This window comes from Megalops cyprinoides, chromosome 12, assembly GCF_013368585.1.
Source record: "Megalops cyprinoides isolate fMegCyp1 chromosome 12, fMegCyp1.pri, whole genome shotgun sequence".
In the NCBI taxonomy this organism is placed as follows: Eukaryota; Metazoa; Chordata; class Actinopteri; order Elopiformes; family Megalopidae; genus Megalops; species Megalops cyprinoides.
The window spans coordinates 5,860,610-5,886,118 of NC_050594.1; the positions used below are offsets into that span (position 1 = coordinate 5,860,610).

Here is a 25,509-nt window from a genome sequence, read left to right on the forward strand (position 1 = left end):
AAACAATGAGTTTACTGAACAACGAGTTTCATGAATTCTGAAGACACCTAAATGGAAACGAAGCCTGGCTCTCATGTGTATGACAGGACATCATGCAGTCAGACTGCACAGAAAAGCAATGTTTTGTGAATGATTACCATACCGTAATAATGATTCTTATCACACTGATTCATTTAAAACCCTCACAACCTTTATTTAAATAATCTTTTGCACAGTGAACTGCAATATCTGTTTTGTTCTGTGAGCATGCTCATGGAAATAACAGATCACGAGTTTTCTGAAAGAGGACCATGCCTTACACACAGTAAAAATGCTCATTTTCTCCCTTTTTTAAGATCACACAGGATTGCCGGTAAAAAAAGCACTCTGCATGTTTACCTCCTAAAAACTGAAACGTGTATTAACATTAACAAACCCACAGTTCCCTCTTTCACTCTTTCACTCACCTGAGGGAAAGGTTCCGCAGAGGCCAGCAACACGTTCTCTGGCTTCAGGTCGCAGTGGACGATGTTCTTGAAATGCAGGTGCCTCAACGCCACCAAGATCTGTAACACCACGAAATCCGTATCGATGAAACTTTTAAAGCTCAGCTGACCGCTGACGGTATGTTACAGAGCGGTGCTCTGGAAGGATTTTGGTACAGGACATTGTTCTATTTGTTTTTATAGTGACTCCTATGGCAGCGCTCTCAGCAGTGAAAGCTGTCTGTTGAGAGTTGTCATATTTACGGTGAACTCCTTCCACTGTGTGGTTCAGCTAAAGCTGTGATGTTCGCACGACTGCCTGGGACAAAGGCCTGGGAACCTCAACAGAACTCTTGCTCTGCTGTTAATGACCAGTCCCCGATCCATACCTAATAAGCCTGCCTCCCTCTAACCCCGAGGCCTGTGTCTGATAGGTTCAGCAAATCACCCTGCCATTGAACCCGGGTCACGACTGAGCGATCGGGCCATCGTCCCGGGATGACCTGGGCTCCAGCCTCATCAGCACATCCTGATCCCCAAGCCGCAAAAGCAGAGGCGGTGGTGGAGAGAACCAGGGGGGCGCACCTGAGTGACCAGGAACTTGGTGATGCGCTCTGGGAGCTTGCTCCTCTCGCTGGACAGGATCATCTCCAGCATGTCTCCGTGGAGCTTCTCCATGACGACGAACACCCTCTCGGGCGTCTCGAACATGCACTCCAGGTTGACGATCCCGGGGTGATGCAAGTTCTGCAAGAGGCAGATGAAGCCATAGTGTTACAACAGGCCACTGTGGACATGATGACCACACGCTCACTTTCAGACTGAGTAGACACTGTGTGATATAAATGAGGAAGCTGACATGTGCTACACTGAGACAGAACAGCATTAGCTAACTGTACACCAACAACTTGCTTCAAGAGAAATCAGGATCACAATTACTATAAATATATATATATAATTACAATAATTTTGCAGACACTCTCATCCAGAATGGTTTACAGTTCTGATATGGCATGACACATTAAATATATATCCGAACAACACAATTTCACAGGTTCATAAGAGCCAGATCTGCAGTAGGCACGTTTTTATTTTACTTTGTCAGCTTGATGCATAACATTTGTCAAAGCAACTCTTAATATCTACAAACCCTCTTAATGCTAAAGTGACGAGGAGCCTAACAATATCCCAGAGAAGCAACATTTCCCTAAAACACAGTGTTTACGTAGTAGCTGAGCACTGTAGCTAAGTGTGCACGACAGATTTTTCAATTAAGTCATGAGATGGCGTAAAATGTGAATCTGATTGGCTGGTGATGGGTTCTAAGTGAGTTTGAGTCATTCGGGGGGTGAGGTGGCCGATTTCTCTACCTGCAGAATGGCAACCTCGTTGCGGAGCTGGCTCTCCTGCTTGGTGGGAAACCTCATTTTGTCAATCACTTTGATGGCGACGTCCCTTCCCGTTTTCCGATGTTTGCCTGGAAACGGACAGCGAGGCAACGTGAGGGCGAGAGAAGGCGACCTCAGACAAAAGCCCGCCGTTCGGATCTGCAAGGTTACCAGACGTAACCACCGCATCCAACGAAAGCAGGGACGCATCTAGAAAATCCAATGTCTGGGCTACCTCTATCGGCCAAAGACGCACTCAAAGCCAGCAGCCGCTCTGGCCTTAGTCAGAAAACAGTTGCGGAACATGCTGTAATGTTATGACACAATGCATCCCTGCCAACGTGGGACAAGGGCTTTTGGTTACTCCTTATCAGTTTCCCCACCCACCCTCCTCTGCTGCTGTCACGTTCTCACGCCAGCACACACGCTTGTGCCCACGCCGGCTCCCTGTTCATTCTTGTTTTTTGTCACTCCCTGCAGCTGCACACGCTCAGTCCGCGCTGTGGTGGGAAACGACAGAAATTCCACACACGCGGCCGCTGAACAGACTGTCTCAACCGGGCTGTCTCCGGGCCGTCTTCGAGCTTCGCCCAAACCATTCAGACGGTATGCTGGCCTCAGAATTACTTACAGTAACAGCAATCTGTTTCGTTTCTGAGGAAGTGGCCGTCACGCTGCCAAAGACAACAGAGCACCCAGAGCAGCTGGCCAGCTACCAAGGCCCTAATTCATTTTCACACTTAGATCTGTCAGCCTTTGTCTTTGTCACGTTCAAAGGAATCAAATGCACTAAACGGAAAGTAATTTAAAGTGTAGCAAGCAATCTAAGTATCTATTTCAACGACAAGGAATGACGAGCCCTACTGTAGGTAATGTCTTCCTCAGCAACGTGTAGCAGGCTGGCCTGGTGTTTGGGTGCGTGATCTCACAATATGTTAAAACTGGGTCAACACTGGGGCTTCTGTTACCTAGTCTTCGGTGCTCAAGGGTGCATTGTACCTTTCCTTTTCACCCCAAAAATCCACCTCTCTACCGCTGGAGATGGGAATGAGCATTGGGCAGGCATACATACACGTGGGGGCTTTGGATAGGGAAAGTTAAAAACGGATTTTTCACAAGCCAATCAAGTTAGAGGATACTAGGATCTACACTGCAAGAGGACACATGACAGACAGCATCATTGGCAAGAGTACCAGACACAGCGCACAAAACCAGGCCGGGACCAAGCTCTTACATGCCAGAGGTCCATTTGTATGTGTGCTGCTTATGTTTACTCTCATAAACTGTGTCCTTTGATTTGGAAAAAAAAAATGCGTAGCAGGTATGTAAAACGCGTACATGTTGGCAGGTACACATAATTAGGCATTGTGGGACATCTCCAATCTGTCTAACAGCAGTGGCTTGGCAGCAGAAAGCTTGTGGGAATGCTTTGGACTTACCGCCATACACAATTCCAAACTGTCCGGAGCCCAAGACTTCATCAGCAAAGATCTGGTAGACTGAGCTGACATCCTGAAAGAAAGTCAAAGCGCCCATAGTGAACAAGGAGTTCTCTCGGTGCCTTTTCAACAAGGCCACTGTGGCCAAAGCATCTTCCACTAACATCCTCTATATGGCGTGACTGCCGCGGTGCCAGCCTTGAAACGTTACAACACAGCAACACCGGCGTGTGCAAATCTCAGAGGGAAGCGCTTTCACTCCGAAGCCCTAAAGCGGACGGCGGATCCGGGTCTCCTTTTCCGCTAACATTCGTGACTTCCTTTATTTTGTGAAACGTGAAATGAAATGAAGTGTTCGGTAAGCAGAGCAGAAAGCAGAAGCAGCGAGGGAAATCTGATGACTGCGTACTGTAAACAGGGTTCTGGGAAGTCGAGCAGCGCTGACCGCAGGAAGCCATACTCACCACATTCTCCTGGATCTGGCAGTTGGACACAGATATGCTGATAGACAACTCTTCTGGTGGTGAAGAAAGAAAGAAAGAAAAAAAAGCAGACATAGTCTTAGAGTCACATCACTCTCCTAATACATGGTATATAATATAGAAGCATAAAGAAGTCAATGTATCAAAAATCCAGCTATGTATATCGGAGCTTGCATCTAGACCTCACAAACTAACTGCTTCTTTGCAGCATTGCTGCTATGTTGTGTGTAACCACATGTAGCAGCAAAACCAGTTAAATGGAAAAAACACTTGCAAAGTGATATATTTCTACTATTGGTGTTAAAGAAAGTGGCTGAAGCCAATGCTTTCCGATAGGGCCTTCTTTCCCTCTGATGCCAGAATAAGTTATAATCATATATTATTTTATAATCATATGTATATTGTGATCTATGGTAGTGTGGGCACTTGGCTTTCATTTCGAGGCTTGTTAACTTGTGGCAAGGCTTGAGTAGCGTTATGCTCATACTCACTAGTCTGGAACTTGAATGGATGCACTTCTGTTCTTTTTAGCTGGAAGTCGCTCTAGATAAGAGTGTCTGCTATATGAATGCAATATAATGTAATTGTAATATATAATATATTGTAAGGAGAACGATCTCCTTACAATATATGACATCAGGAGAGTGGGGCAGAGGGGGGGGTGGTGCGCTTTGCTGTGACCACGCCGCTGTAGATTACCGTCAGGGGGGGTACCGCGGAGCCCAGAAACCGCGGCCACAGCGCATGCTGTTGTTTCAAAGTGTTCTGAACAGTGGAGGGGGGTAGGGGGTAGGGGGTGGTGAGGGGTGGGGGGTGCAGGGGGGCAATGAGCGCATCTGTTTCGCTTTACCCCGTTTGGTGTGGGGCTAATTGCATCCAGAGGGCTTGTGGGTAAAGGTCAGAAGCCCTCTATTGATTCTCTATGCTTCTCCACATTTTGAATAGGGGCTTATTTCTGCAAAAAATATAAAATAAAAACAGTGACCTGTGCACAATACGCGCTCAGCCGCAAGTGTGTTTATTTCATGACAAAGAACCGTTTCACGGAAAAAACTTTTTTCCTTTTTTTTTTTTTACAAAACCAATTTGTCACTCTTAGCTTTTTAATCAATGTGAATTGATAAATTGATGTGAATCTATCGAGGAGCAACCCATGGCTGAACAGGCATCAAGCAGAGATGAGTTCCTCTGCTGAAGTGGAGAGTGGAGATGTGGGAGGGTCTTCCTCCGAGGCTCCCTGAGACGCAGTTTCTACCGGGATGAACAAAGGAGGACGAAACTATCTGTACTTCCACATATGCATTCTACGAACGGTCACCGATATTCCTCATACGGTACCCAAAATCAGTGGAAGTGAAAAATGTATTAACCACTGACTGTGGCAGGGATCACCAAAGCTGAAGCCATATTTGCTCATACCATTCTATAAGAACTTAATTCAAGGCCATTACAGTAGTATGTCGGTGCATTCATTAACAATGAGAGACCAGTACCCATGGAAATCTACATACGCGTGTTCGGGCTCATCTTCTTTTATTCAATATTAGTAGCCCTCCAAAATCTGTTCAAAATGTTCACCTGCCATGACCATAACACAAACATGGGTGACCTTCTCTCTTCTGGTCACCCCTGTTCAGGGTCAGAAGCGAACGTACCACCTTCACACTTAAAATGCATCTGCCCTCTACCCTGGCCCCCTTCAACCACACAACCATGTGCTCATCTTCAGCAATTACCCATAATCGACAACCACCAGCATTCATCTTTTTCTTAGCTGCAGAGACAACGTGGAGAAACGTGTAAACTGCAAAATGATATCCGAAACAGACCCTGCACCTTTTACTTGACATTACATTATGTCATTTAGCAGATGCTCTTACCCAGAGCGACTTCCAAATAAGTGCATCACTTTGCTAAGAGTAGTTATTGAACTTTGATTTCCTTAACAGATTTTCACATCTATCTGCTTTCGCTGCTTTCAATTTATTTCTTTTTTTGCAAAGACTGGCCCAGTGCACCCCTGCACCCTGGTGTACCCCCGCCCCCTCACTCCTTAGGTAGGTCACCTGAGGCCCCAAGGTACCCGCACCCATGGCATAACCCCGCCCCCGACTCCTCAGGTAGGTCATCTGAGGCCCCAATCCCACCCACCCCCTGTCCCCAGCATGACTCCACCCCTAACTCCTCAGGTGGGTGGTGTGAGGTACTCACTGTGGTCCTTGCCCTGTCCGCCGGCCGTGCAGACACTGGGCTGGGGCGTGACAGGCATCAGCGCCTGCCGGATGGCCTTCTCCCAGCCCTGCGCCACCTCCAGGCCCACCCCCGAGGCGGCCAGCGCGGGGTTGTGGTAGTTCCCGCCGTGGTTCTCCCCCACGTAGTACACCATGGTGTCGGTGATGATCTCGAAGCAGTGTGGGTTGCTCCCCTGTGCCAGGCTGCCGAAGTCCCGCGCCACCTCCACCTGAAGTATCTCCGACAGTGGAATCTCCTGTACAGGGAAGGGGGGGGGGTGACCGGTGCAGACAGAGAGCCAATCACAGAGCTGCACGGGAAGCCGCCCACGGCGCACTCTAACGTCCCTGCCGAAGTGGACACCGAGAACTCTCAGCCCTCCTCGACAGTCAGAGAGAGCGGGGTCTTCTGCAGGCAACAGGCAGCTCTCACAGGCCTTTGAGAAATGAGCTGCAGAGTCGTTCAGCAGACTTTCAAATACTGCCGTCCCTCCAGCTGCGCGGTCATGCAAGCTTAAAAAAAAAAAAAAAAGGAGGCGGGAGCCTCCCCCGGCCAATGGGAGCTCCTTTCAGCCAGCTGGAGACTCCTCCGCGGTTGTGCAGCGAGCAGCGGGGTGAAGTGTCTGTGGTTTTGCAGCGCGCACCACGTGACCGAGCGCTCCCCAGATTAAAGCCCTCTCTGATTAGAGGGCAGGGCGCACAACTCCAATCTGGGCACGAGCCAGACGGGCAGCCGGGGAGACGCGACGACCGCCGCAGGCCGCGCGCGATCGGGGGACACCGGGCGGAGTCCCTCCCCCTCGCCCACTCCCCCACCCCCAGCCCCTTCAGAGGGAGAAACCACAAGTGCAGGGTCTCAGCTTCAAAGGGGGAGGCTGTATTGCTACCAAATGCAAAGATGACAATAACGCTGGGAGACGGCGCACGCCACACCGCCGCTGCTGACCAGAGCAGATGAAAGGAGAGGGAGAGACTGGAGCCAAAATGAAAGCCACGCACTCGCCGTCTGCAGACGGGCGTGGGAGGGGTTGGGTGGGCGGGTCTGGAAAACACCCTGTAGACACCGGGGGCCTTCCGGGCAGCCAAAAGGCATCGCTGCGAACGCGGACACTCCGAACTATCCTCAGCTCCTTGGAGAATACTCCGGTGTGGAAAAACAAACCAGGAGCTGGTCTGCTCAGGGAAAACAAATAAAAAACGCAACACCCAGATCGTGAGAACTGCAGCAGCAAGCAGAAGAAAAAAATTACAGACAGCTAGTCTTCAAGTTGTTTCCTCTTTCTCGCAAACTGAGTTCTGCACCAAGCTGATGATAAACACTCTTGTTAAAATGCCCCTAAACACACCCCAGTGTCCTGACTGCTGTGGTGAGTAAAGGGAAGGATTTTTTTTTTTATTCCTTGGTTCCCACCGTAGGGAACAGCAAGGGACTGATTCCACAACCCAAGCAGAGTTCCCTGACCAATTACGTTCATCACATTCATTACATTACATTACATTACAGGCAGCAAGCAATGCTGCACTGTTCAAACTCTCCGTACCACATTAATAGAAGAACAGTGTATTCAGGCACCCAAAGATTCAGGAAAAACAATAGTACAGTATACAGTATTTAGATATTGCTAGTTCGGATTCTTTCTTATTGTTCTGTTCTAAGTTAATAATGATAAAAGTGCTTCTGTATTCTTATCCTTACCGATTTGTGAAATGAATATGGAATTCATTCATATCAGGCCTACACTTGAACTTACATGAAGGGATATTCTGAAAGTACATCCAGCTCCTACAGATACATGTATTTTTCTTTCATCTTTATTCACAATACTACCATTGAAAATAAAAAGCACACACTAACCAATGCAGTAAATCTCCCAGTAGAAGGTTCTTATGGGAAATCACCCTTGAATCACCTTAAAAAAAACCTGACATTTAGCGGTGAAACTGATGCTTCAGGCAGCAAGTAAAAATGGTTATGACCAGCAAAAACACTGGCTTGAGGTGACAGACACTCAATGTCATAATCTTTGAACAAATTATACACCAATTCTCAGAAAGCTACACAAAGTGATTTTGCAATTACAACACCAGAGAGAGCACACAGAAAGAAAGAGAAAAAAAAGTCGGTAGTCCCCTAAACGCTGGGCTCAGCTTCCCTCGTCTGGGTGCACGCTGGTGAACGCACTCCGAGCTGCCTGGTTCACGGCACCGCGCCACATTTGGAAGCTGTTACACAGAAGGAACAAGGGCGGTCGGCTTTAAAGGGCATTTTCTAATTAAACTCTTATTAGGCTCCTGTGGGTTGCTAACGACCCTCTCAACGAGCGCTGTCGCTGAGGAAATTACACGTTCTGCTCCGCTTTGTTAAGTTTTAAAAGTCCAAAATGACATTGCGCGCTGTCACGGAAACAAATGTGCAGTGCAGTGCTCCAGCAGATTGCATGTGAACTGCGCCGCTTCCAAAACGTACACTCATTTTCAGAAATTATTTTTTTTATGTTCCTGAAAATGTAGTAGTACTTGGTGTAAAGTACAGCGTGAGTAAAAATGTAATTCTGTGACCAAATTTCCCATGCATAGCTCCTTGAAACATCTGGCAGGTCTTCAGCAGCAACTAAGGAACCCCAGAACTGGTCACTGGTCGCGTTCCTCATTCCCTCAGTCCTTTAATGCCTCATCAAGTGAGCAGCTCCGTCAGTGCAGTGGTAGTATCTCTGGCAACACGGCTAAGGAGACCTGTTAATGAAGTCTGCATCATGCCAGCAGCCATATCACTCTGCAGTTCTCTTCTACTTGATGGCTGAAGGTAAGCAGGGATGAGCTTAGTTATTGCGTGGAACAGAGACCTTCTGGGAAAACCAGGTTGCTGCTGGGAGTAGTCTTGGTAGGCAAGAAGGAAAACACTCTGCCCTCTGAACTTTACAGGTGACCAAAGCTCCAGTGCACTGATGGGGATACTGTGCTGTAGGAGACGTGTTCTTTCGGATGAGACGTTAAACTGGAGGTCCTGGCTCTCTGTGGCCAATAAAGATCCTGCAGCACTTCTCACAAAGATTACGGGGTCCCCCAGCGCCCTGGCTGAATTCCCAATCAGACCATCTAATAATCCCCTAATATGAGTGGCTAAAAAAGTCCCTCCGCCTCCAGAGCAGATGGTGTGCGATGAGCGTTCCAGCGCAAAATGGCTGCCACGCATCACCCAGGTGCTACACATTAGTGGTGGCTGAGGTGAGTTCCCCCCTTCATCATGAAGTGCACTGAGAATCTTGACAGACTGAAAGGTGCTGTGTAAATGTAATCCATCATTATGAAACTGCAGCCACTGAACAGTGCCTTCCTCCCACCCATCTCCAGGGTTCTTATATATAATTAAAACCAGAAAACAACCCAGTTTGTTTCCTGACTATGCTCAGTCTATATTTCAATTCCGTGCATTCAATTAGCGGTGATGACCTGACTCCAGAAATGGATTCTATGAATATGGAATTAATTCACATTTTGCCAGTGGCAAGTGCAAAAACAGTTTTAAGTTGTCTGATAAAGGCAAAGGCAGCTCAATAACAAACTTCAATATGACCTGCTAACCCTTAAGCTATTGTTCTCAGATCTCAACTGCAACAGTAAATAATGATAATCAGTGAATATCCAGCTGGATAACATGGAAAAATTGTAAGATATAGGCCCTATGTCCCTCTGGATAAAAGCATCTCCTAAGCAAATGAAATGTAATGTAATACACCAGGTAAAAAAAAAAAAAAACTAAACTAAAACTTCTGCCAAGTTTCATTTCAAAAACAAAAGTGAAACAGTCACAGTTACTCCTGGTAGCCCACCAGGTACCAGTCTCTGCCATCGTTATCATGCTGTTAAGCAGTACGATTCTGCGAACAGCTGGCATCTGCATAATTTCAATGAAGATCCCCCGTCTCCCTCAATAGTCGCTGCCATCTACAGTTGAGTCATCTCCGAGAAACCCTGGTGATGTCCACTACAACGATCCCCCCCCAGCAAAGCACCGTGGAATTTCTCAGAGACCAGCTGCACCACACAGAGGCAGTTTCTGATAGCGTCAAACACTTTGTGTTTGCACTGAAGGCGCCACCGGGGCTCTGAGGAAAGGACATGCTGTGGGAGGGGACTTCTCGCTCTGAGTTGTGGACGCCGTGGGTTCAAAGTGGTGAAACCCATCCTACAGTTCAGTCGCCCTGACCGTGGGCGTTCGCTAACGATGACCTTCTCATGCGCATTGGCGATTGAGGGACATCATTATTTCAATATCATTAGTCAAAAAAAAACCAAACATCTGGGAAGAATTAAAACCACTCTTTTTTTAATCGCAGGTTTTTGTAACATTTTTCTTTAGTCATAGTGAAAGCAGGGCCAGGACTCTAGCAGTAGCACAGGCATATCTAGTATTTAGTGTAAAGTTAAGGGGTTCAGTTTAGCAAGTAGCAAAGAGAAACATACACATTTGCCATTTTGCACTTTATGTGAGGTGCATATGTTCTGATCGTACCAAAATCTTCACCACAACCATGAAGACCCAGACATCTTCTGTACTTTCTGAAACTGGTCCTTTCAATGCCTAGGACTTCATCAACACCACTAAGACTCACAAACAGTCAGAACAGTAACTCATACATGTTATAAACCTCGGAGCACCGCAGCGAGCTATCGCATGAATGGCTCTGATTGGATAAAAAAGGCTCGTCTCCCACCTTGTAGTACTTGGCCCCAGTGTCGTTCTGAAACAGGGTCAAGCTCTTGCTGTCCAGCCTCCAGTAATGCCTCTTCCTCTGAAAAAGGAGAGACACAACCGGTCAGTCTGCCTCTTCCCTCGGGCACAAGGAAACACACACACACACACAGGCGCTGGAGTTTACGAACCCTCAGAAATGGGAGCGAGGTCAGCAGGAAGTGTGTGTTTTTCAAAGTGTTTATTTGACTAGTTCGATCAATTTAATACAGCAATACATATTTGACCCCCCCCCCCCCAAGACCCAGAGGTGAATAAATGGCTCTTCAACTCCTGATTGTGAAAATCCTATTCTTAAAACCTTAACTCACTTATAATGAAATATTAATACTATTTTACTCTACCCTACTCTGCTACTCTTCTACTCTACCTTGCTTTCTGCATAAACTGGTCAGTCAATAGATTACTCTGTGATTTTCTCACGGGAGTGCCATCCTCCCGCCAATCTCTTTCATCTCGTCGTGCTTTGAGCTTCTGCTCTCTATCTATCAGCATCATCTTGATTTTATCCCTCTGTTCTCTCAAGTGTTACCGAGAAATAGCAATTTTACGCAGCTTCTCAGAATCACATCTGCTGTGAACGTCTCATTGTGAAAGGCACAAAGATGCCTGTACCAGGTGCCAGTCGCTGTCACCTGGCGACCTGGGAGCGCTGCCAGCAACAGTGAGGACAGAGAACCAAACCAAAAAAAAAAACAAAACAAAACAAAACTACACCAAAAACTGCTGCCACTTCCATTTAGATCCAATTCTGCATTGAAGCTGAAATGGTATGGAAAGTCATGCGGTGGCGGTCCATAATTACTGGGGTAACCATCCAGCGCTGGCGAGCCACAATGGGAGAGCGCACGCAGACTGTGCGTTCTTGTGAGACGCGGCAGTACACAAACTGCAACTACAACGCAACTTAAACCTAAACAAGACTTTCCCATACTGCTCCGGGACCACATGATCAAGGAGCCAAGCAGTAGCTCTGGGGGTCGATAGCATGACTGAACTCACCACGATGTCTAACAGAGTCAACATCAACAATGTGAAAGATAATAAATATCTGGGCGCAGAAAGTACGCTGTGGGAGGCGCTCATTTTTAACCCAGAGCAGCACAATGCTTTTAACCAGCCCACTGCTTGCAATGGTTTATCACAGCAAGTACGCACATTTTGAGCAGCAGTGTAGCATAGTGGTAAGGAGCAGGGCTTCATAACTGAAAGGTTGCTGGTTCAGTTTCCTACTGGGGCACTGCTGCTGCACCCTTGGTCAAGGTACTCAACCCACAATTGCCTCAGTAAATATCCAGCTGTATAAATGGATAACGTAAAAGCTGTAATCTATGTAAGTCGCTCTGGACAAGAGAACCTGCTAAATGACACTGTAATGTAATGTCGTTTTATAGTACATGTCCTCCTCCCTGTCTTAAGCAGGTGTGTAACGTGAGCAGGCCCCCTTGCAGGGGTGTCGTGTGTGCCCCCCCCCCCCCCCCCCCACACCCCCACCCGCTCTCACCAGGTTGTCCCTGCTGGTGTAGTGCACCATCCAGCCCTCGCGCACCATGGTGGAGCTCCGCCTCTTGGTGTGCTTGACAGACTGCACCACCCGCATCAGCGGGATGTTACTGCTGGTGGGGGGGCTGCAGACAGGGACACACACGCCATTAGATACGCTCATACACACATCGGAATAACTGCACCATGAATGCTGATCTATCTATCTATCTACCTATCTATCTGTCTCTCTGTCTGTCTATCTATCTATCTATCTACCTATCTATGTGTATCTATGCATATGTGTCTTTGTACACATACATACATACATTCACACAAACAATACTTATAATCCATATACCTACGTACACGTGGTACATATGTGTGTGTCTGTGTATTATCTACATACTTGTACATGTATGTCTGTACCAATCTTTCAGTGCTCTCTGAACCTCTATCAGTGAAAATTATTACAAGATCAACGTCAGTGTCACACACAAAAGATCACACACAAACATACACACACACCAAACACAGTCAGACTGAAAGTGAGATAGTCATACCATACATCTAGCCACCTTTGGGTTGCACCCATTACTTTAGAAATATCTTGGAATAGTTGATAGGTGACTTCCAGACTAGCTGATGTCTGGGTCTGTGTAGGATTTTGCTACATTGCCTTAGTAACACTGTGTAAGGCTATGCTGCAATGCCTGATTGATAACACTGACTGACTGTGCTACACTAGCTCTCAAACACTGTGCTAACCCACCTGACAGGTAACACTGACTAATGTGCAGCACGCTACACCACCCTACCTGATGGCTTTGCTGGCCTCCTCGTCCTTCTCCCCGTCCAGGTAGGTCGAGTCCATGAAGAAGATCTTGTCCTCGGCGGGGGAGGGCTCCTCTGAGTCGTCCAGGCCCCGGCTGTTCTCGCTCGTCCCGTCGCTGATGTCCACCTCCATGGTGGTGTCCGAGTCTGGCCCCGGGCTGGCCGGCTCTGCGGGAGAGGGGGACCAGACGCCCGCACCGTCACCCTAATCTACTCGGCCTTTCATCAGGGGTTGTGCTGCATGAGCACGGCTGACTCTGCTGCGCAGTGTTGCGCAGTGATGCGCAGTGATGCACAGATTTTTTTGTGTTCGAGAAAACAAATGAAAACAGTTCTTACCTCCGTTGAAGATGACCTCGCCGAGACAGTCCCTCGGTACCTTCGACGCGCACCTCTTGTGGCAGTTAAATTTACAGTCTGAAACAAAAGTGTTAAAAGCGGTGCATAAATTTGCACAGCTAGTACTACAAATGGCACTGTTGCTCATTCAGCCTAAATGGATACACTTTGGTTCTTTTGTGCTGGAAGCTGCTCTGGATAAGAGGGCCTGCTAAATGAATGTAATGTAATGTAATGTAATGTACTGTAATATAACGGAATATTGCCTTTGCTGACAGTAGTATACAGTGGTATTAATATCAGTGCTGAGGGAGTGTGCCCTGGGCCTGGAGCCCGGGGATCAGGGCCTACCTTTGCACTGCATACCCTGGCGAAACAGGCCTTTGAGCAGCCGTTTGCAGTACTGGCAGATGGTGGGCCGGGTGTAGGTGTGGATGACGAAGGTGTGGGGCACCTTGACCCGGCCCAGGACCATCTTCTCCATCCAGATGGGCCGGCCGCTCCACGACGGCACGCGCTTGCCAGCCTCCTGGTGGGAGCGCTGCTGGTGGGGGGGGGGGGGGGGACAGGAGCGTGATTAAAGAGTGGGACGCAGCCATTACTGAACACAGCGGACAGTGAGAGTGGGACACGGCCATGACTGTACACAGGCGACAGGCAGAGACTGGGGTACAACTGTAAATGAACACAGAGACAGTCAGAGACTGGGGTACAACCGTGACTGAACACAGGGGACAGTCAGAAACTGGGGTACAACCGTAACTGCACACAGGGTACAGTCAGAGAGTAGCACAGAAACATAATCTCACAGGAGTAACAGAATTACAGTCGCATATGAGGGATGGTGAGACGGCAGGGCAGAGCCATGGTCACACACAGGGTACAGTCAGAGTGGGACACAGCCGTAACCACTCACAGGGTACAGTCAGAGTGGGACACAGCCTTAACCACACACAGGGTACAGTCAGAGTGGGACACAGCCGTAACCACACACAGGGGACGGTCAGACAGCGGCAGAGGAACATTAGCACTGTGCTGGAAATCGCATCTCACACACTTTCAAGGAAATGAAAATGCTAACAGGAGAAGGAGTTAGGACACAATGAAACCTATTTCATCTAATGCTGTTTTCAAAAACCTCCTGCAAGAGATGAACACAAGACAGCCTTATTTTGGAATCTGAGCTTACGCAAAGATGGTTGCATAAACCTTGACTGGCAGCCAATAGTACAGTACAGGCGATTGTCTTCATCTCTCTGGTATTTCACGAGATACTAGGGGAGATTTGCCTGAACAAAACAGCCCATTAATGCGTTTGGATACAAACACAATCATGAGGACATTTTTAACAGTGTGCTTAAGGGATATTATCTGTTGAATGATCCAGGTAATTAGCCGGCGGGTTGAAGTGAATGGGCTAATTGAGTAGCTTTGCACAAATGCAATGCATGCATCTTGCCAATGAAATGCACACAAGCTTCTACATGACCAAATTCATTCAAATCGGCTGCGGTCCAGGCTGTGCTGAAAGAACTGAATTCAGATCCAAATAATCTTCAGGCCAATTTCAAACTTACCCTTCCTGTCAAGTTAAAATAAAATAGAGAAAGTTGCAGCCTGGCAGCTTCTCACTTCTCTCACTAGCAGGTTATCTTGTTATGCTTTCAATCTTTCTGCTATCACCTTGGTTTGTAATGCGCTGTACATGTTTTACCGGAATCTGCTGATCTATCTCGTCTTTTATGATAAGACTCCAGTAAAGTAAACATAACACCTGTGAAGTCGTCCTGATTTTATGAAGTAGTGCCTCTGTTTACACTGAAACACTGCCAGAATGGCTGTTTGAATAACACTAGGGGTTTCCACAGAAAGTCATATTGCAGACAGAAAGAGTCCCATGTCATGTGGGATAACATTCTCCAAAGCGCCTAAGCATGATGCTATCTCCAGCATTATCAAGTATCCTTCAAATCCCATCAAGGTCAAAGTATAAAGGAAAACACATGCATATACACACAGAGACACACAGACACACACTACACACACACACTCGCACACACACAAACACACACACACACACAATACAAAGACACTCAAGGGAGGTTTGAAGACCAGCAGAGATGAGTATGAGATGAAGATAAAAATTAGCAATAAAACTCAAAACGAACAGCACCACCGTCCCCCCCACCCCACCTCCTCTGGAGTCGCGGCAGCAGGATGCTCGGCGGGGGCGGGGCGGGGGACGGCGGACAGCGAGGGTCCCGGCAGGGACACGTTGGACAGACGTCTCTTGCGCACCCCGCTGCAGTTGTTGGGGATCTTGAAGGCGCAGCGCTTGTGGTAGTTGAGCCCGCAGCCTGCAGAGACACACAGAGAGCGCCGGTCACTGTGGCACAGGTACAACACCGCAGCGGGAGGCCTGCTTTAATGTGCCACAGGTACAACACCGCAGCGGGAGGCCTGCTTTAATGTGCCACAGGTACAACACCGCAGCGGGAGGCCTGCTTTAATGTGGGTGGGGGGTGGGGGGCGGGTTTCTGGGGGTGGGGGGTAGTGGGCGGGTTTCCCCCATGCTTCCCCTGGTACTTACAAAAGCCAAAGTCTGGCATTACATTACATAATATACCATACCATATACCACTACATAATACACACGCTATATTAAACATTATGAGCCAATGTAATTTTTCTATCACTCTCACACAGTGAAATAAGTGCAGTTTCCACTGTGCAGACAGCAGTGAGGAACTTAGCCCAGTGTGATATGGGAGTCGTATCTGTGTAGGAACACAGGAATGTCATTCATGAGCAGGGAGGGGGGGACACACAGCGCCCCTGCAAAGGAGCCTTTCAGAGCATGCTCACTTTACTCAGCTGCTTAAGGCGGCAAGGGGAACACGTTCTTCAAATGTATGTCGGGTTCCACCTCAGCTGTTTCTGTCCAGACTGTGCTTATGTGGTCTTCTCACACAGACTGCAAAAGACTTTCCAAAGGCACACGACAGTAACAAGCAACATGGGCTATCTTGAATAGTATTAAAACGCAAACGAGGATCTGTCAAATTTTAAGATCTGTGAATAGCTGGCCATTGGACAACTTTGAACCCAGCCTAGCGTAATTTGGGCTTCATGCTTTCTTTTGAGTATCTATGAGTGCATATGGTGCAACCCCATCTTCCAGCTCCACCCTGACTTAAGCTCTCAGCACACCCTTTTTTCGTCTCACACTGCATCCCACGGTATCCCAGCAGGCTTTGAAGGTCCTGCCCGGTGTCTGGCAACGCTACACTGGGATCCGCTCTGAAAGCAGGGACGTGAGCTTCAAAGACGTCCTTTTTTTGTGAAGGCAGGAAGCCGCACACTCAATCAAGGCATCCTGGGGCTAAACACTACGTGCCTGTCTCTGGGCCCTCAGGCGGTGTGGCCGAGACGCAGACTTTGATTCGTCCTTGGGTCTCCGGATAAATATTTCACGTCCTGACCGTCGTTGGCTAACCCAAGTCTTGATGTTTGCTAGAGCCAAAAGACCCCCTGGTGTGTGTGTGCATGTGTGTTTGTGTGTGAGTGTGTGTCTGAGGGTATGGGAGAGAGGGGTGTGCGTCACAGTATTACCTTCGCATTTGAGGCCCTGCCGCACCAGACCCCAGAGCATCTCTCCGCAGTAGTCGCAGAAGGTGGGGGCCTTGTAGGAGTGCACGTACAGGGTGTGAGGCCGGATCTGAAAGTCCTCAACCGTCGCCAAAGCTGAAATTCAGACGCAACTTAAAAACACCGAAACTAAAAAAATTTAAAAATAATAATAAAACCACTCATGGTAACGGAGGTGTGTCTCAGAGAAGAGAAAACACAGAAACTTAAGTACATAAAGAAACTTAAGTATAATGAAGAAAAAAGAAACAAAAGAAAATAAGTTAGTTCAGGTGATCTTGTCCATTTCTGTCAATCTCTGCTTCTGCTCAAAGCATAATGGTAAAATTCTGATTGACTGAAAAAATACAGTAGTATATACATCTACTATCTACTAATGTAACCATATCCAGTGAATTCTGTGGTTAGGTATGGTGACATATAGTCAAGAAACGATAAGTACCTGCACACTGTTTCATTAAAGTTTCATTAAAATGAAGCATAAAATAATAAAATTATGATTGTTATCCTGTCTAAACAGTATTCCCAGACAGCAATGATTATTCTAACTATTCAAATTCATGGGTTGAAAGATGTAATGGCTTATGAATCTACCATTCATGTCATTGACAAGATTGTAAGTTGCACAGTCACACATCACACAAAAAGCAAAGATCCCAGTTACTAGAAAGAAACAGCCAATGTGTTCAGAGACTGTGAAATGAAATGTGTGAGAATGGTGCATTTCTGCATAACTCCAAAGCTAAAACTTTCCCCCGCGCACATATTGATGACCTCGTGAACGTCTCTGGAAGTGAATCTCCCGTGAGAATCTGCAAACGGGGAACCAAAAACAGGGAACTGGCTGAGGTTTTAGACCAGAAAATGTTCCAGGGACCGATATGTGACCCTCTTAACATCTTCAGTGGAAGAGGGTGCTCACTCCTCGCACGTCGGATCATTATATAACGTTACATCAAGAGACGAGAAATAACATATGACTCTTCAACAGGGAATGCATCACATTTTACACATTTTTTCCCTTCGGTGATTCCCACATGTCGGTGTTCTGACATATCAGACAGTGCAGTTCTCCTGTTTGTGAAATAAGGGTTAAATAATGTGCTATTCAAAATAAAAGTCTGTAAATCTCTTGTGTTCCTGTGCGGAAGGTACTCCGCATTTGACCAATTTCACACAGTCATCTACATGAATTTGCATTAGATTTTACCAGATTATGAGATTAAGGGCTTGGACGGAACTACAATCAGAAACATCCCTGCATCTCTGCAGAGTAGGGCTGCTCAGAGGATCTACAGGAGGTTGTTCTGAAGGTGTATAACTCAACAGTGCATATTTTTGACAACCTCCACAGCCTCCATAATAAAATTCTCAAATCCTGAATTTGAACACAATCAAGTTAAAAAGATACCTACCTACCTCCAGATCACAGCCTTGATGTCCTGTACAGCAGTAATTTTACATGAGTCACCTCTTGCAACTTAAAAAGCCTGCTATTTGCGTGGTGATTGTCATGATTAGACCCACATAAACTTACTATGAAAATTTGCTGCAAATACTAATTAATGTCATTTAATATTTTATTTGCCAAAAATCTAAGATTTTTTTTAAAATATGAGAAGCCCTTAACATAACTTAATATGTTTTAAACATTTATTAATTAAAATTTATTTCATTCCTAATTACTATGTATATCTGCCTGAAAAAAATTCTGTTAGAAAATGCACTTACATATTTTTTGTTGCTTGGCCTAATAAATTTGTTTTGATTGTTACAAAAGCAGTTGAAATGAAACGTGAAATGAAATCCACAAACCCTAATGCAAGTGGTAAACAGGGACAGTGGGCTTTTCCCATCGTCACACCCCTGCGCTCGTTAAAACCACTAATAGCCAGATCATTAACTCGTTATCAGGGAGTACACCGACTCTAATGGCATTCTGCACTCCCAGCCCTTCCCTCCCTGTAACGCCCTGCTCAGGTTCAGCCAATGCACATGTAATTCCCAACCACCTCCATTTAGAGTACAAGGCAGGTACTGTCCCAGGACCAGTAATTGGGGAGCAGAATCTTTCCCAGAATCTTCCCCTGTGAGAACACTGTGACATCACACATTCTGTCAAGGTGGCAGTGTAGCACAGTGGTAATGAGCAGGGGCTCGTAAATGAAAGGTTGCTGGTTTGATTCCCACTGGGGCACTGCTGCTGTACCCTTGGGCAAGATACTTAATTCAGAATTGCCTCAGTTAATATCAGATAATCTGTAAAAATTGTAGCCTATGTAAATTGCTCTGGATAAGAGCGTCTGCTAAATGCTAGTGTAATGTAATGTAATGTAAAGGCAGCCGCCACACTGTGGACACCTCTGTCGGTTCAGAGTAGCGGAGCTTCCCGGCGGACCTGCACGGCACAGCGGTAAGCTGCCGGCACGCTGCGTGGCTCCCATTACAGCGTGTGGTTTGGCGCTGGGGCATTAATGAGGCCCAGCTGTGGAGCAGATGATTCCTGCGTACTGACGCTCAGTGGGGCCCTGCTGGAGCCAACGGTCCCCATCTCACTGAGCCGCGTCACTCCCCGCACCCCCAGACGCAGACGCTGCTGCCACCTCGTGCTGGCCCGGGGCACCGGCGATAAACGGGGATAGTAATTTCGGTGCTGTTCAAGGAGTAGGCTACCTAACTGACTGAGTTAGTCACGCTCTTAGAATCAGGGTTTCATCATAGTGTCAAGACTCCAACTGCACTGATTCCAGCTTTACCTTACATTATTGCAGACGCTCTCATCCAGAGTGAGTTACACAGGTTACAGTTTTCACCTTTCAGTTAGGGTGCTACTTACCACTATGCAACACTGCCACTGCTTAGCCCGTGTCTGCAATGTTGAGCAAATTCAAACTGTACTCCTCTCATTAACAGTCTTTCTTTTGCACAAGCAACTAATATCCATTCAATATCCTAGCTATGCATGTCCTTTGGACAGGTTAATGTACACACAGTATTGACAGACAGAGCTTTCCAGTTAAAAGTTAGGACAGTGAGATACACTCAAAGGTGCAGCTTTCAGGTAGGAAACACCACCCAGGAACAATCCCATTCCTCTCGCTGTCGGGCTGGGTGCCTTTCATGTGACATGTGACTTAAGACACTCTCAAATATTGCGTGACCCAAAGCAGTGCTTCCCAAAAAAATGCGACATCTATTCAATTACGGTAGAAATTCACTTTGCTCTCAAAAAATCCCCCACATACCTGAGAGCCATCTCTCATCGGAGGAAGAAAGCAAGCTGGTTTTCTCCTTCACCCCCTCCACCCCACGGCGTCTCTATTTAGATATCATCATTTTACAACACACAATAAAAAGCACCGGCACCCGCCGTTCCAGCTGAGAGCTAATCTCTGCGCTGAAATTCCTCAGGCTGTTTTATCTAATAGCCCTCTCCTCTGTTTCGGAGGGATGTCTGTGCCTCTGCGAATCTCTCTGAAATCCGTGGCGCAGGAAGGACCGTGGTCCTGGCGCTGAGCGGCGCCAAACAAGCCTTTTATCAGCGGCTGATTTACGGGTTTTGAAACGTGGGCGTCCTGATGCGAGCGCTGCGAGTCCGCTGTAATGAGGTGTAATCTCCGTCTGGCCTGTGCTTTGAAAGAGCAGCCTCAGAGGGAAGGAACGGGGCCTCGTCGGCTCTCTGCGAGATGCCCACAGCTTTCCTGCTTCAGCGCAACGAAGCCCTCACCCAAGCTCATGGTCTAGCACACATACGCTCCCTTGACCCTGCCTGATTGCACCCTAGACAGCGGCAGGGTAAAGCAGCGGAGAGAATGTACGCCGACACCTGCCGTTGGTAACACCTGATGTCTAAAGCTGACCCTGGAATGCAACCACCTTGCAAGCTGTGGAGTGTGGATTTATGTGTGCTCGAGGGTCTCAAAGTGCAGCCTTGGAGGAAAGGAGCGAGGGCTCGTTGGTTGTTTGCAAGATGTTCACAGCCTGAAGAAGCCTCCGCTGGAGCCTGTGGACCGTCAAACCTGCCTGATTTACGGTTTGTGCTGGACTAGTGGCAGGCTAAAGCACGGAGAGACTGCATGCTAACACCTGCTAACGGTAACCCCCATGTATAAGGCTGGAACGAATCAGCCCGCAGGCTGTGGAGCGTGGATTTATAAGCGCTCTGTGTCTCAAGGCCACATGTAATTGATAGTATGCTTCTTTCCATGTTTCAGCAGACACTGTTTCTGGGAATGTCCTTTCCAGATACAAGCAGCTGCAAACATCTCTCCATCAGAAAAAAAATAAAGAAAGGGGGCTTGGTTCCCCTTTTCACTTCCTGTGAAACTGTGTTCCCAGTGTGAGATTTGGTTTCCCCTGTGAGATCATTGTGTCCCAGCAAGGTATGGTTCTCCCTGTGAGCTAGGGCTCCCCCTGTGAGACTGGGCTGACTTCAGCTTTCAGCACATTGGGATGCTTCTTTAAAATGTAATCTACATTTAATCTAGGGAGAGCGTTGCTTTTCACTCAAATTCTATCATCATCAAGCACAACCAGCAGAAATGCTGAGAGGACATTTTTCTAGAAGATTCTTAGAGAGAGCTACACACAGAAAACCTGCTTTAACTGTATCATTTTATATTCCACAGTTCATTCTTATGAAGGAAAACCACTGAACCACTGGTTGTGTGTCATAGGCTGGAGGATGGTCGAATAAAGGTTTATGGGACTCAGAATCAGGCACATTAAGTAACTGGTGCACATAAGATATATCTTATTTCTTATTTACAATCTGTAATGCTGCAACATTTTTGTTGAGTCATAGTGGAATCAATGCTGCAATATTTCAGTGGAATCATAGTTTTGTTATTTGATAAGCAATTTGCCATTAAGCACAAAATTTTCAAATGCCTTCCCCTCATGTGTATTTCTAAATTTCACCAGCAGATGTCCCTGTCAACACATACTAATCATCTCATCATAACATTCTGAAAATCTTTTTGAATTGATCAGAAACAAAAAACAATGGCTTAAAAAACATTGAGACTGAAATTAAATACATTGGGCCTCAATCAATTAACTAAGTCCTTGCTACAAAAACGTATGCTCTTGACATGCCTCACATTAAATGCAGCGGATAAAAAATGGTTTTTATATCTAATTGCAGTGTGTCGGTCTATTTGATCTGTGGTCATAAGTCAAATAGAACATATGACAATATTTCAAGCAATATGGCTAAAAATGTGACTATGGTTTACTTGTTGTACTGACCACAGATTAATCTGTTGTAATCTGATGACCAATTAAAGACTGCGGTCTGTAGTACTCCATAGAGACTAATGTGAATGTGATGTGATTACTCAACCAAATTTTATATGATTTTCATCACAGGCACAATGTCAAATTGGGATGACAGATGACCACTGAAAAGCCCCCAAACAGGTTGTTTTTTTTCTGTGGTCAGACCAGAAAATGGTCTGAGTGACCAACTGAAATCAGTGCATTTTCATTTTAGTGAGCAGTGTCCTGCATTCATGATGACCTTGCGACCTTGTTTCAAAAAAAAAAGATCAACCACAGATCACTTTGTGACAGAAACGCAAGTGACTGCAGTTTAAGATCTAGCAGTCTAGTGACATTCACTGGCATTTCTTGTTAAACGCTGCTGTCTGCAGTCTTTACATGGTCACACTGCAAAAATCAACCTGTGGTCAGGATCGCCAAAGAACTGCTGTAGAAATACGGTCCTATGGACTTGCTGAATCCTGACCGGTGCTTAGCACTGAGGCTGCATGCAAACACAGCAACTTCAAACCAGCCAGGAAGACCACAATGTTTACAGCATCCAACAGAATGCAACCGCAAATTTCAGTACAGATGTAAGCGCAAAATTAAACTTCAAATAAAAGAACGGCTTTTTGGTCCTGTGCCTGGTTACTCTCCTGAAGCTACAACCAGCACTGCAGATAGCGGAAGCCACCTACCTTTAGTTACAGTATGCTGTAAGGTTTTTTTATGAATATGCGACAACAGACGACAGCAAAAAAAGAGCGTAAAGCGTAAAGGGTGGTGACGGTGATTTTTGTGATCAATGATTTTACTTCACGGTGATCATATTCATCAACAGCGACCAGACAAACAAAACTCTTCCTCGAATGGACACGACAAACAGTTCTGCACGTCAGGCCGTGCCAAAGGTTGGCTCTAACTGTAACCACGGGTCATGCCTGTGCGCCACAGTCACAATACGCTCAACACGCAGGAGGACCGAAACACACAGAGGAACTGACCATAGGACTGCAGACAGACAGAGGCCGAAAAGGCTGCTTTGCGGCTATGCTAAATCCAGGCACACCGTGGGAAAAAGTCTTTCCTCTGGAGTTAATAGGGCAGCTATGTAGACCGGAGGAGAAGACGTAATAAACACGTGGGTATTCTTTGTTTACAGCTGTAATTAGCTAACTTCGTCTGGTTCTGGGTCCAGCTCCTGCCTGAGCCGGGTGCTAATTCTATCATCCTAATTGACATCAACGTCCTGCTGCCTTGAACTCACTCAGGCCTAGTAAAAACTCGACTTCGGTAAAAACAAGTTGCCACGCCGGCAACCTTAAACCGAACAGCCAAAACGGCTTGCGGTGGCCACAATTTTTCCGTTTTCTAAATTTACACAGTGCAAGTTGTGTCTGACGTGGAGACACATTTTTGGAGCGATCGACCTCAAAATGAAGCAGACTAGAAATTCTGAACTGTCATGGAGTCGTATGAAATACACAGACATTCATGGCCCAGCAGTGATAGTGGGCTCTCCTGGGAGCTGCACCCAAATATATGAAAAGTGAAATGAATTAAGGATTAAACAACAGTATAAACTTGATATCAAGCTTGCTGAAAGATTTTAAACTAAAAAGCGAAATACATCCATATGTTAACAACGAAAGCAAATGACATAACGCTATTCACATAAAAAGAGGTGTGTGTCAATAATCTGCATTGTGCGGCGTAACACACAGGTGGAAGGCAACATTGTACAGAAACGGTTAACAACCTTGACCTGTACCCAAGGAGTGACAAGTTCCACTCCCAAGCTGACCCACAACTGTAACCATAACCAAAGTGCTTAAGCTGTGCTGCTGTAATAAATGGTGAGTTATGTGAATGGATAACACATGGTATGAAAAGGAGATTATGTTATTGGCCCTGGATAAGAGTGCCCGCTAAGCGAAATGATTATGATGAAGTGAAGGGGAACGTGTGCATGGCCTTATAGGATAACTGCTGTGGACTTTGGTACTCATGTGAATAAAAAATTGCCAGGACAAATGGAAATAAATCGAGGCCTTTTTAAGGACAATGCCATTGGCTGATACAGCACAGCCAGCAGCGGCTTTATATTGCAGCTTTGCAGAGAGTCTCCTAAAATGCGCAGTGAGTTCGCAGGTGAGAACGGGGCTGTGCTTCATGTGGCTTCATGGGCATATGCTGGGCATATGCTGTGTAGTTGCATAAAGTCACAACAGGTCAGAGCACATGCAGTTGTCAGGAGTGGAGTCAGCTGTAATGCACATTTCACTGGCTGCGACCACAACTGAATCCTACAGGCTCAAAACCAACAAAATCACATCTATCGCTAAAAAGTAAAAAAAATCATCATCTGCCAGTCTGTGCAGTCAGTAAGGCACTAGTTCATTTTATGTAAGACAGAACCTAAGCCCCGCCCCACCTGCGCTAGCTCCAACACCACAGCGGCACAGTGACAGAGGGTCCGGTTAGCCGACCGCGCCGGCCCCGGCGGGCACTCACCCGACAGGACGACCTCGATCAGGTCCCCCTCGTGGATGTCCTCCGCCGACGTCAACAGCTGCAGGATGTTCTCAGAGGTCAGGTCATGGCGGAAGAGGAGGATCTTGTCGTACATGCCAAAGAAGCCGCACTCCGGGAACTGAGGGGAGGAAACGGAGCACGGTCGTCAGCGTTCGCTCCGCGGTCAGAACCAGCGGTCCGGCTGAGGACGCGGTCGAGCACCTCAGTCAATACAAGGAGCACCGTTAGTCTTACCACCATCTTAAATAAAGCACAACCTCCAGCCTGTAGCGGCGGGGCTAACAACGCGCCGCTAACATACACCTCACGGCACACTCAAAGCCAGTTCGGGCGCCGTGCATGCTGCGGTCAAACAGTCACCTGTAATGAAGAACGCCCACACCGGCATGAGCTCAGCTCAGACGGGAAGAGCAAATTACTGTAACTGTGATCTTCCCACATGCACACGCACCACACCTTCCTCCACATTCTATGTGCGGCACAGCACTCAGTACCTGCCCTTCCGTTCCCGGCAGTTTAAATTCAGAACCTTATTTTGGTTTCGGGTTTGGGGGGGGGGGGGGGGGGGTTGTCCATTACACACTGTTGCGTATGTTTTATCTGATCATATGATAAACAAATCCTCCATCCAGTCTTTATTAGATTACAT

At 46.9% G+C, this 25,509-nt stretch overlaps 1 protein-coding gene across 2 annotated transcripts in view; it reads right to left on the bottom strand.

Moving 5' to 3' along the window:
• The window catches only part of prkd3 (protein kinase D3), a 68,141-nt gene that overhangs the window by 2,586 nt on the left and 40,046 nt on the right, over positions 1–25,509 (bottom strand). For both annotated transcript variants that reach the window (XM_036542037.1, XM_036542036.1), the window contains 14 exons: positions 24,840–24,978; positions 17,025–17,156; positions 15,606–15,769; positions 13,764–13,953; positions 13,413–13,490; positions 13,058–13,241; positions 12,262–12,385; positions 10,720–10,797; positions 5,985–6,261; positions 3,756–3,808; positions 3,292–3,364; positions 1,835–1,941; positions 1,050–1,211; positions 447–545 (listed from right to left, as the gene is read on the bottom strand). In XM_036542037.1, coding sequence (XP_036397930.1) covers positions 447–545; positions 1,050–1,211; positions 1,835–1,941; positions 3,292–3,364; positions 3,756–3,808; positions 5,985–6,261; positions 10,720–10,797; positions 12,262–12,385; positions 13,058–13,241; positions 13,413–13,490; positions 13,764–13,953; positions 15,606–15,769; positions 17,025–17,156; positions 24,840–24,954 — 1,836 coding nt within the window. In that variant the 5' untranslated portion in view covers positions 24,955–24,978. The remainder of the gene's footprint in view (positions 1–446; positions 546–1,049; positions 1,212–1,834; positions 1,942–3,291; positions 3,365–3,755; positions 3,809–5,984; positions 6,262–10,719; positions 10,798–12,261; positions 12,386–13,057; positions 13,242–13,412; positions 13,491–13,763; positions 13,954–15,605; positions 15,770–17,024; positions 17,157–24,839; positions 24,979–25,509) is intronic.